This window comes from Hyperolius riggenbachi, chromosome 3 (assembly GCF_040937935.1).
Source record: "Hyperolius riggenbachi isolate aHypRig1 chromosome 3, aHypRig1.pri, whole genome shotgun sequence".
Taxonomy (NCBI): Eukaryota; Metazoa; Chordata; class Amphibia; order Anura; family Hyperoliidae; genus Hyperolius; species Hyperolius riggenbachi.
Window position 1 is genome coordinate 79,156,113 of NC_090648.1, and position 12,329 is coordinate 79,168,441.

General features: G+C 43.8%; 1 protein-coding gene across 2 annotated transcripts in view; it reads right to left on the reverse strand.

The window, feature by feature from the left end:
- Positions 1 to 12,329, reverse strand: part of OLFM2 (olfactomedin 2) — a 519,811-nt gene that overhangs the window by 136,173 nt on the left and 371,309 nt on the right. For both annotated transcript variants that reach the window (XM_068274422.1, XM_068274423.1), the window contains exon 2: positions 3,334 to 3,483. In XM_068274422.1, the coding sequence (XP_068130523.1) occupies positions 3,334 to 3,483 (150 nt within the window). The remainder of the gene's footprint in view (positions 1 to 3,333; positions 3,484 to 12,329) is intronic.

Below are 12,329 nucleotides of genomic sequence, written 5' to 3' on the forward strand. Positions count from 1 at the left end.
CAGTTTTTTCTCTCTTTTGAAATGGTTGCGTTCACTCTGTATTTAAACTCTTTTGAAAACAGCACAAACTGCTCTTGCGTGGGGACTGATGAGGAGGCACAGAGGCTACCTTGTACTGTTCACTGGGGGGGAGGGGGGCACAGAGGCTACCTTATAATTCTCTTGCATGGGGAGGAGGCACAGAGGCCACTTTCTACTTCTCGCTGGGGGGGGCTCAGAGGCTACCTTATACTGCTCTTGCATGGGGAGGAGGCACAGAGGCCACTTTCTACTTCTCGCTGGGGGGGGCTCAGAGGCTACCTTATACTGCTCTTGCATGGGGAGGAGGCACAGAGGCCACTTTCTACTTCTCGCTGGGGGGGGCTCAGAGGCTACCTTATACTGCTCTTGCATAGTGGGGGCACAGAGGCTAGCTTGTACTGCTTGCTGGGGGGGGAGGTGGGGAGGGTAGAGCACAGAGTCTGCCTTAAATTGCTCAAGGGGGGGATACTACCTTGTACTGCTCTCTTGGGGAGATACATAGGCTGTCTTGTGCCACTTGATGGGGGGGGGGGGGCTCATATTTGTACTGCTCGCTGTGCAAGGATACCCTGCACTACTCTCAGGGAGGGGGGTACAGAGGATACCCTGCACTACTCTCAGGGAGGGGGGTACAGAGGATACCCTGCACTACTCTCAGGAAGGGGGGGTACAGAGGATACCTTGCACTACTCTCAGGGAGGGGGTACAGAAGCTTCCTTGTACTACTCTCAGGGAGGGGGGTACAGAGGCTTCCTTGCACTACTCTCAGGGAGGGGGGTACAGAGGCTTCCTTGCACTACTTTCAGGGAGGGGGGGGGTCAGGGATGGTCGTAGTCAGCCAACTTTGCTACGCTGGAACTACGCATATTTTTACGCAAATACGCTTCGCAATCTACGGCTATGTAATCAGAAACTTCACTATGTTTGCATTCCGTAGACTACGTGTTAAAATACGCAAGCTTCGCGTAGTGCGAAGCGTAGTTGATGCAACCGCTTATGCCCTTATGCGGAAAAATTTCCGCAATAATCTTCAACCTATTTGCAAATATAAACTAATATAAGCGTACATTCCATCTTCCAATGCGGAATTGTATGCGTATAAAAGGGCAATAATATTTCTGCGCATGAGCAATGATCCATATAGATGCAGTTACCTCACGCATATTTGACTTCGCAATACATACGTCAACTATGCGTATCGGGTGAAGCTTCGAATAGCAGGACTATGACTACGCGGAAATGCATAAGTGTAGCTCTTAAACTTCGCCTACAAACTACGATGCGTAGTTGCGTACTACGACGCGTAGATTCGCGCTGGCGTAGTTTACGAGCAACCCTGAGGGGGTTACAGAAGCTTCCTTGTACTACTCTCAGGGAGGGGGGTACAGAGGCTTCCTTGCACTACTCTCTTGGCCCCACAGTTGCACACAGAGGCTAACGTGAACTTCTCTCTTGGGGGGGGGGGGCACAGAGGCTACCTTTTACTGCTCTCAGGAGTGGGGGGGGGGGGGGATTTGTTGTACTGCTGTCTTGGGGTGGGAAGACTTCCTAATACTGCTATCTGGTTGAGGTGGGAGGCATAAAGACTACCTAGTACTGTTGTCTAGGGGAAGGAGCACATATAAGGCTTGATTCACAAAGTGGTGCAAATTGTTAGGTTTGGAAAGACCTGTCAGTTTAGGTGTGATAAAAACCAACTCAACGTTTAGTGTGCATTAAGTTTTATGCACCCATTAAACCCTTTGTAACGTTCTGCATGCAACTGACTTTGCGTGTGTAAAACTTTGCACGCAAAACTTTGTGCGCGAGTTTTATTCCTGAAAACGGTGCTAACCTACTAGTGCAAAGGTTATCACGCCTAAACTACTTTAGGCATGCTAAGCAGGGCCGGTTTAAGCAACAATGGGCCCCAGGGCATAATAAACCTGGGGGCCCCCCCCCCAACAGATACCCCGGAGCAAAAATTGGTATTAAGGGACCTTTTTTGCAGCTGGTATAGTCAGGGTTTGAAACCCCAATCGGTCGGAGCTCCACATTCTGGCTACCCCAGCCTGCATGGGGGACAAGGGGTTAAAAAGTTTCAGGATGGGGGACCCCACATAATTTAAAAAAAACAAATTCCCACACTCTAAACATAAAAAAAAATAATTGGGAAAATAGGAAAAAAATGCCAGGGATCTTCATACAGCCATATTGCGGCTGTATAGCGATCCCTGGCCAAAGCGCTGCGGCTGCGTATAGACCCCCTGGAAACCCTGTCAGGAAATTTATTGCGCTTTCGTTTGATACATGTAAAATTACACTACCGTTAGGTACTAAAAGTGACATTTACCACATTTAAAAGTATACTTTTTTCCTTCGAAACGTTAAAATCGATTTTCTCAAAAACTATAAGGTCTTTTTGAAAATTGTTTTTTTCCTCTTATTCCTAATGATTTCCTTAACATATCCTGCAAATTTAGGGTTTCTAGAATTTAAGGTGGATTTGCTATTAACCATTAAAGTCGGCTGGTTTTTAAATATGTATTTTTTTTCCTTTGAAAATTTAAAATCGATTTTCTCAGGAACTATAAGGCCGATTTGAAATTTTTTTTTCCTCTTGTAGCCACTGGGGGCCCCTACAAGCTCTGGGGCCCTGGGGCAGCTGCCTCCTTTGCCTTAATGGTAGCGCTGGCCCTGATGCTAAGTAGGTTAGCACCGCTTTGTGAATCAAGCCCATGGTACCTATTGCTTTCATCAGAGAGGAGCATGAAGACTATCTAATAAGGTTGTCGGGGGGAGGCACAAAAGCTACCTAAAATTTCAGGGGAGTTTTAGTTACACCCCTGATCATACCCCTATTGCTCCTCCCATTTGTGTGTCTACTGGTCTGCATTTCATTGTTCGTACATATTAAGATACATGTTTTTTTTTCTTTTTTTTTTTGCGACAGTTGGCCTTTAAAAAATGTTGCCAGTTATAACATAGAAAAAAATAGTACAAAAAGATGCAAATGGCATACACTATCAGATGCTATTCAATGCCAAAGCAAATGAAGGTCTATGGATTACTTAAAGTTTCAGAAGACATGTTACAGACGCATTGGCTGCCGGGCTCTTAGGACTTGTCTGGCCCTGACTTTCTGTAGTGCGCACATTCATATTAGTCCTCTCTTGCCTGTCTACATACATCCATTAGTGATTCTATAAGGTGCTTTCTCATGTATACTGAATGAGAGCAGAAAATCATTGCGTCCCCTGTGCATTTCTCTTCTTTGATCACATCCCTCTCATCTCTCATCAATGCAACTGACTGTTGTTACAATACAGCTACCTTTTCCATCAGCTGCCTCAGCTGCCGACTCCGAGGGTCTCTGGAGCAGGAGGTCTGGGCTGGGGCCACCACCGTGCAGATACACTTCCCATCCGGGGCTTGTGCCGACGTGTAGATCTGCCATCCATCTTCAGGACTGGGAAAGAGGGTCTGGAAAAACAATACAAATAGTCGTTTTTAATCGAAATGATATAGCAAGTTTAACACGGCAATATAAACAACGGGGCTGACAGTAGCAGGAAAATTAGGTTCATATGAGAAGTGAGCTAATCGGGCGCCGCCATTTGTAATGTTAAATTTCGGGTGCAAAACTGGATGATTTGGGCGCAAGGCGCCATGCCTGTCAAACCGAAATGTTTTTTTTCCGAATTACGGTAGTGGTTTGAAAAATATCATGAAATTCATTTTGACAATTATCCTTTTTGTAAATTAATGTTTTAACTTTTCAACATTTTGATATTCTACTTTTTTTTTAAATCATTTTTACATATAATTTAGTGGGGTTTTGGGGTTAGGCACCACCAGGGAGGTGTTAGGGTTAGCACCACCAGGGAGTCTTAGGGTAAAGGCACCACCAGGAGGGTCTTAGGTTTAGGCACCATCGGGGGGGGGGGGGGGGTTGGGGGGTCTTAGGTTTAGGCAGGGAGGGTTCTGTGTCAGAGCAGGGTTAGGTTTAGTAGTAGTAAAATATTGGTAATATTTTTCAGCTACATGTAAGATTATATCGAACACGTGATAGTAGCAAATGTGATTACACCTAAAATATATAGCTTTGGAATATTTGCAATGATTAAAAATCACTTTTGAAACAATTGCTAATTGTAAACCATATTTCGTTTTAAACCAATATTTTAGTACTCCTTACCAAAAAATAATGATTTTGGCTTTTTCCTGTGGCTTTTGTCACAGCACCTCTATTTCATGCACGCGGGCTGACAAGCCAGAATGGGATTTTATTGATAAGGTGTGAGAAAACCCAGGAGAAAACTTTATTAAAATAAATTCGATGCTTTTCCTGGCAGGGCTCTCATTCATGCAGAAGTACTTGTGCTCACAATGCGGGACGTTCCAATGAGAAGACGAGAGGAACCAGGCACATAGGAATTGAAATCCAAGCTTCATTAACCCATCACTTGGTGAAAAGCACAGACATACGTAGAACAACAGTGAAGGTAGGCCTGACAGCCGTTTTGCAGTGACTACCACTTTGTCAGAGGCCGCTCTGCAGAGAGCCTCTGACGAAGAGGTAGTCACCACGAAACGGCTTTAAGGCTGCTGCTTGCACTACCCTCACTGTTGTTCTACGTATGTCTGTGCTGTGCTTTTAACCAATTGATGGTTTAATAAAGCTTGGATTTAGATTCCCATGCGCCCAATTCCCTTCTTAGTCTTATTGGATCATGTGATCAGTTTGATCATCTGATAGATTTGTAAAGTTCTGATTTGCCATGATCACTTCCTGCTTTAGCACACAAAAGAAAAACAGCCATATGACTGTGACCAGAAAATCTGTCACCTGATCAAGCAGCTCACGTTTCTCCCCAAATTCTCATACACAAGATATCACTTGACTTTTCATTGAATTAGGCCAATGGGTCTGATTTAATAATTCATCTCTAGAGACCCACAGCTATTTCCAGAGGGGTTATTTAAAGGACAACTGTAGGGAGGCTGCCATGTTTTTTTTTTCCTTTTGTGCAATACCAGTTGCCTGGCAGCCCTGCTGATCTAAGTGGATGCAGTAGTTTCTGAATAATACCAGAAACCAGCATGCAGCTAATCTTGTCAGTTCCGACATTAAAGTCGGAAACACCTGATCTGCTGCATGCTTGTTCAGGGTCTATGGCTAAAAGTATTAGAGACAGAGGATCAGCAGGACAGCCCGGCAACTAGATTTGCACAAAAGGAAAAAAAAAACATGGCAGCCTCCCTACAGTTGTCCTTTAAAAGAGACACCACCATGACATACAGTATATTGACATATATTAGTATGTAACTTGACCTTCCCAGAGATGTTTAGCTATTTATTTATGCAGCCTTCTCCTCCCAGTACACTTTGGGAGCCCAGATGTGGTTTAGGGCCCTTTTCCACTAGCGCGTTTGCGCTAGCTGAATCGCAAAACCGCAAACCGCTAGCGATTTTACAATCGCTACGGTTTGCTTTTTAACATAGGAATCGCGGAAGGTCATTTCCACTACCGCGATTCGTTTTTTACTTGATCGCGATCGCGCCGCGGAGCGACTTTTGCCAAGATTTTGCTATGCAGTGCATAGCATAGCAAAATCGCAGCCGCAAACGTCGGGAAAACGGCGGAATTGCGATTCAGCAATCGCTAGCGTTCAGCGCGAACGCTAGCGACTGCTAGTGGAAAAGGGCCCTTATGGTCGGTGCCCACTTCCAAACACACAACAAACAAACATTCCACAGTGATGCGCCTGCCAGAGTAAAGATTGTACAATGAGCTGACACTGACTAAATATTGGAAAATAAAAGCAATTGTAATGATTACGTTACACTTAGTAAAGTTCCTCTAAGTGATAAAGTAAACCTGGACTTGATTTATTAAAGAAATAGTGCCAAAACCACATGATTGGCTCTAGAGATCGTCTGTGATGATTGATATCCAGATTTGCTTTGAATTTGCACGTGAGAAAAGGAATTTAATTAAAAATATGTGTTTTTGTTGCTTTTATTGTCAGTAATTCAGGCTCAATCAGTGTAACATCACCAAATGCCCACAGTGATACTACAATGATGCTTTGTGACTGTGGATCTTTATAATAAGTCTTTTTTCTGTCAGTATCATAAGTGTCCTCTGTGGAGATACCCAGGCAGCTGACAACACACTGCGGAGAGCTCAGGGACAATCCCTAGCACAGAGAACAGAGCACAGAGAACGTAAACATTTACACATATTTCACATTTTTTCAAAGAACCTGAAAAGTGTTCTGTGGACTGCTAAAATAAGCAAAAACAAACTGACACTAACTCGGGGCTTCTATCAGCCCCCTGCAGCTGTCATGTCCTGCGCCCTCCTCCTACGTTCCTCCGTTCTCCACCGCCGCTCCCGGTCTAATCACGCGACCAATTACACTGCGGCTGCGCGACCGTCACCGAGCGTGGGAGCGAGAAAGCTTTGTACTGCGCCTGTGCAGTAAGCTCCCGAAGACGTGCGCGGGAGCGAGCATTATTCGTCTTGTTAGATGAATATTAGACCGGGACCGGCGGCGGGGAACAGCGCATCGGAGGAGGACGGCGCGGGACATTACAGCTGAGGGCCGATAGAAGCCCCAGGTAAGTGTCGGTTTTTGTTTATTTTAGCAGTGCATAGAACCCCTTTAATGCTAGGTACACACGATGAGATTTTTCAGCCGATTTACTGTCCGATAGATTTTCTGACCGATTTTCTTCACTTCAATGAGAAATCGATCAGAAAAACAATCAGAAATAAGATCGGACATTACAGAAATTATCTATCGAACCTCTATCTGACAAACTATCTTGTGGTGTGTACCTAGCATAAAGTTAAGACCACTTACACAAAAAAATGGTATAAATTAAATGCATACGTATAAAATGTTAATTTCTCCCAGCGTAAAATGCACTGTAAATTATTTTTTTCTTAGGTTGCTGTCACTTGCAATGGGCAGTAAAAAGTTGTGAGATCTGACCTATTTGGGATTAGTCCATCTCCTTATGGGAGATTCTCAGTATTACTTTAAGCTCTCTGCGACCGCCTAACACCGATCTACGGCCGCCAAGTGATTCCCTTGTTCCTCCCTCACGCGTCATCTCGCGATAGGCGAGATTTGCAGGGAACAAGTGATCTCTTGAGAGCTCATTCCCTGCAGTGCACGCAGCGGGCAAGAGATCAGCCTGCCAGCCCACGACCGGAGATGACAGGATGTTATTTAAATCTAAAACGGCAAAAAACATGTATATAGCGCTGCAATCTAGCGCACCTCTGTACAAAGATCTGCCTTGTCACTTTGCTGTCCCTCAGAGGGGCTCACAATCTAATCCCTATCATAATCATATAAGCATGGAGTGAATTAATGTGAGATTTCAGCAGCTTTTTACACACTCCCAGCCATATATACAAAAATTAACTACTCCTAGTTAAACCCCCAGATATTCTGTTGCCTTTGAAGAAAACACTTGAAGCTGTGCTGCCAATGAGTAATTAAACACAGATTAGGGGCTTGATTCACAAAAGAGTGCTAACTAATAGCACGGGCGTTTTCGCGTTTCACGCGATCGCGAATTTTAGCGCGAAACGATAATGCTTTCGCGTGTAAACGCAAATTTTTGTGCGTAAACGATGTCAGTTTTGCATGAAAATTCGAAAACGTTATAGTTTAGTGCGAAAATTCGCGATGACGCGAAAAGCAAAAAAACACGCGAAAATGGCCGTGCTATCAGTTACCACTCTTTTGTGAATCAAGCCCCAGCTGTGAAAGAGGAAAAATACAAATTACACTTTTAAAGAAAGATCAAAGATAAAAACGTAGTAGCGCTGCTAACACATACTAGGTGACAAAAGGTGTTAAACGTACAAGGTGCTAAGTGCTAAAGTGCATTAAAAACAGTACATTGTAATTTATCATTACTCTTATTGTGTAACTTTTTGTTCCCCTGAGGAAGGTCCCCATTTATAGAGGGTGCGAAACATGTAGGATTGTTAATGTAGGGGAGTGTATTTGGTATGTATCAGTGCAGTGAGAAGAGTGAATATATCCCTTGCAATATAAGCTGAGGATATTACCATTCATTAGTATCATCTTCCACTGTTTTGTCACCAAACTAGTATGTGTTATCAGCGCTACTAGGTTTGTATCTTAGATCTTTCATTAAATGTTATGTTTTATTTTTCCTCTTTCAAGGGTAATCTGTGTTTAACTATTTAAATCAGGTGTATGTTCTGCTGCCAATGATTATTCAGGCAAGACGCCCTCCCTCAAGTGATGAAACATCATTGCTCTGGTTGTGATGATACACAATCCGTACAGTTATAAGGGGGATATCGCCATTATAACAAGTTTCGCCTTTTTGTCTTCTTTATATTTTAAAACTGAATATTTGTGTATAGGGATGGATGGAAACGGCCATTTCTGATTCCGTGGAAATTCCAATTTTTCCGCTAATGGCAATTTCCGTTTTTCTGCTTTCCGCTTTTCCGTTTTCCGATTTTCAATTTTTTGTTTTTCCGATTTTTGAGTATTTGAATCAATTATTCAATTAAAAAAAATTTCAAAACAGAAATCAGAAAAACAGAAATTGGAAAAACAGATAATTCGTCTTGTGATTGGTCTAAAATCACCATGGTGATCCGATTTTTGCTAAAAAATTCTACATTCTCTGATTGGTCCAGTGCTCCTGAGTTCTGTGATTGAGCTAAAATGACAAGTTGCTGAAATCAGATTCCACAGAGTTCTGATTTCCATTTAATGATTTCCAAATTATGATCGGAAATGCGGAAAGTTCAAAAGTTCAATTTTGCGGAATCCGAATGAATATCACTAGTTGTGGACACATAGACTATATACTGCTAGATGATCCAATTCTTCCATCTGATTTCACCACGTTCTACTGAGGTCAGAATGAAGACCTCTCTGCAGCGAACGAGGCACAGGATAGGCTATTTGATCACTTGTCAACAGCCAGGTTATGCTAACACAAGAGAAATGTACATGCTAAATGATATGGAGCTCATTCCTCTGTAACAACCACACATGTTTATTTAATAAGCAGTTTAACGGCATGTAGAAAGCCCCCTGAGAGAGGATTCCTGGCTGCTGACTATGGGCTGAAGTCGTTTGGAAAGTGCCAATTGCCTTCTGAAATAATATTATATGTCTAAACAGACAATGTATGTCCTTACGTACAAGAACTTAGACATGTATTACTCAAGTTCTATTGTGCTGAACACCCCTGGAGATCCTGAAAATTTGGCATTGGCCTGAATTCATATTTTTCTGCTATCAGGTTGTAAAAATTGCAACCTTCACTTGGATCACACTGGACCATAGGTGGTGCTGCTGGAAGAGTATTGACTGTAGTTGTGGAGGAAGTCCCAGCAGTTGCAGGGCAGAGAGAAATGCCCAAATTCATAACCTCCCTCTTTCCAATACTGGGCCCCCCATGGCAGGTGTTGTGGCCACGTTTGTCATTGGTTTGTTGTTGGGGGGGGGGGATACAGCTGTTGCATTGGTTAAATGGTTCTTGGCAGATATGCCTCTTGATTGTTGGGGTCACCATGAGGTTGTTGTTTCAGTCGCTATTCAGTCATATCCGACCTATGCAACCCCATGGACCACAGCACACCAGGCTCCTCCATCCTCTACTGCGTCCTAAAACTTATACAAGCTCATGTCTGTTGCATCCATGAAACTTATGTAGCCATCTCATTCTCTGTTCTCTGCAGTCCTCTCCTCCTTTTGCCCTTGAAGGTCTTCTCCAATGAGTCCCGCCTTCTCATTGTTTGTCTAAAGTTCTTCAGCATTGCTTCTTCCAATGAACAGTCAGGGTTAATTTCTTTAAGGAATGACTGATTGGATGCACTCAAAAGTCTTATCCAGCACCACAATTCGAAGGCATCAATCCTTCGACACTTAGCCTTTCTTTAGCCTATCCATGGTATAAAGGTGATTACATTTTAGATTAGGACATCAAAATTGTGATGTGGAGCCAATAATTTGTGGTTAGAGCCCTGGACTCACGCAACTGTGTTTTCTTAATTATTTGAAACACAGGAACCCCCATAAACGGACCGCATTATAGATCACATTATATTAGCCTATCACATTGTTAATGGGTGCGTTTATAAATAAGGGCAGCTTGTGCTGTCCATTTTTTTTGTATTGTTTTTCCCCATGTCTGCCTGCAGTGAAGATACTGTCCTGCAGGCTCCTAGTGGAGCAAACTGTGTGAAAAAATTACACAGTGAGTATCATTCATTTCTTACTATTATTTAACTTCTCACTTTGTCTTGATTTATTTTTTCATCCCCTTACTATCTTTCCTCTTTAAATAGTGTTTTTAAAAAATCTGTTTGCACTACAGAGATAAAAAATCTTTCCTATAAACCTAATAGTAAACTCCGTTTTATTTTCATACTTGATTTTTACTAATTCTCCCTATAAACCACAAACATGGCAGGTTTGTATGCGTGTAATTCCAGCCTGTAAAAATATTCCATTAGTAGTCAAATGCATATAAAATGCGCCCTAGTAGCAGGAAACAAAAGCAGCATTTAATGCTGTCACTGCAGGTCAATCCCTTATAAGTCAATCTAACATCACACTGATGAGGTCACTGACCCCAGAAAAAGTCTTTCAATCATTAACCCTTCTGGCGCTCCCAGCTATTGTCACAGCGAGTGATGGGCCCCTCACATGCCCCAAAACTCATCACTTGATTATTCCTCATTGCTGGTCCTGTCGATGTCATGACAGAGAGTTTTAATTGTCTCGGGGAGGGCTGACACCCGCTAACAGCGACAATGTTATTAGGTGGTGGGACAATTAAGATGGATGGTGCCTTTAAGACATTTCACATGTCACTGTCATTAGGCCAATCGAGCCCACCGCAGGGCTCACCCATTAAACGTGTCGCTGCTATTAGGTCATTTGCGGCACAATGGGGCTCGCCCGTTAAATGTGTCACTCTTGGTTCAGTTGTGACTCTATTAGAGCACAGAGGGCAATCGCGATGGCAGGCGGCCAGGAGCGCGCGTTGTGCTGGAAGAGGCTTCACAGCAGTGAGGGGGAACTTTCTATACAATGGATTAAAGTGTCTCTTTACCAGAGAGGCAAACATGGAAACAGATCCTACAGAATTACCTCATGGCTTATTATAATTATTACTAGTAATAAGGCTCGCCCGTAAAAAAAAAAAGGGGGCGCTAGGCCACGGCCGTTAAATCCCAGCAAAGCGTGCAACAACCATGCCCCACTGCTGTCCAAAGTATATTCACACAGTGAGATGTTGCTTACTTGGCAGTTGGAAAAAGCTGTTAATTCCCACAATGCAATGAGGTTCTCAGAGAGCAAACTGTCAAGTCTGGAAGCAGGGACACACAGGGGCACAGGAGGATGCAGAGACACAGGAGTTTTATTATAAAGGAATATTTATATAGTGCTAACATCTTAGGGGGCCCACAACTGTAAGGGGGCCCCAAACAGGGGTGTAACTAGACTTAATAGGGCCCCCTGCAAAAATGATAGCATGGGGCCCCCTTGCAGTTTATGTGATTGGGAGCCGGTGATTGACAGCAGAGAGTGTTTTGCTGTGAAGCAGTGCCTGCGACCAGGAAAAAATTACACATGCTTCTGCACAGGGTTTTTGTGAGCAAACGGAGAGGCTTTTTGCTAATTGGCTGCACTTGCGGTTAGGAAGAGGATGAGGAGGGGCCCCCAAAGCCTCTTGGCCCCCCTGCGATGGCAGGGGTCACAGGGGTGATTGCTACGCCCATGGCCAACTACTACTTTACTCCCTCTGATATAGGGGTCCATGCTTCAGATCCAGAGTTTTTCTGGCTACACTTGTTATGCGGAGTTCCTGGTCTACCATAAGGCACTGTAGGCACGTGTCTATAGGCGCCTGATGATGGAAAGGCATCTCACTCCCCTCTCTTAGTGCCTCCATCCTTCCCTATTCAGAGTCATGATGAGAATGTAAATGAGAAGTTACTCATCAGCTCTCGCCATTCCACTGATGAGATCTCCCTTCATTTGGGGGTAACACCAGCTGCTTAATACTGAGAGTACCTCTGGTTACCTGTAGCTACCTATGACGGGCAAGGGAAGTAAGGGAGAAGTGATAGCTGGGCCAGAAAGCACACACTTGTGGTGCAGTTTGGTGAGGGTTTGTAGGTTCATGGAAGGTGCCAGGACATCTGTGCCTATAGGCTCCTGTGTTGCCTGGTTATGGGTCTGATGATTATGATGTCCAGTCCACTTGAGTTTTATGACCCTTGCAAGATGGGCCCCCAGGC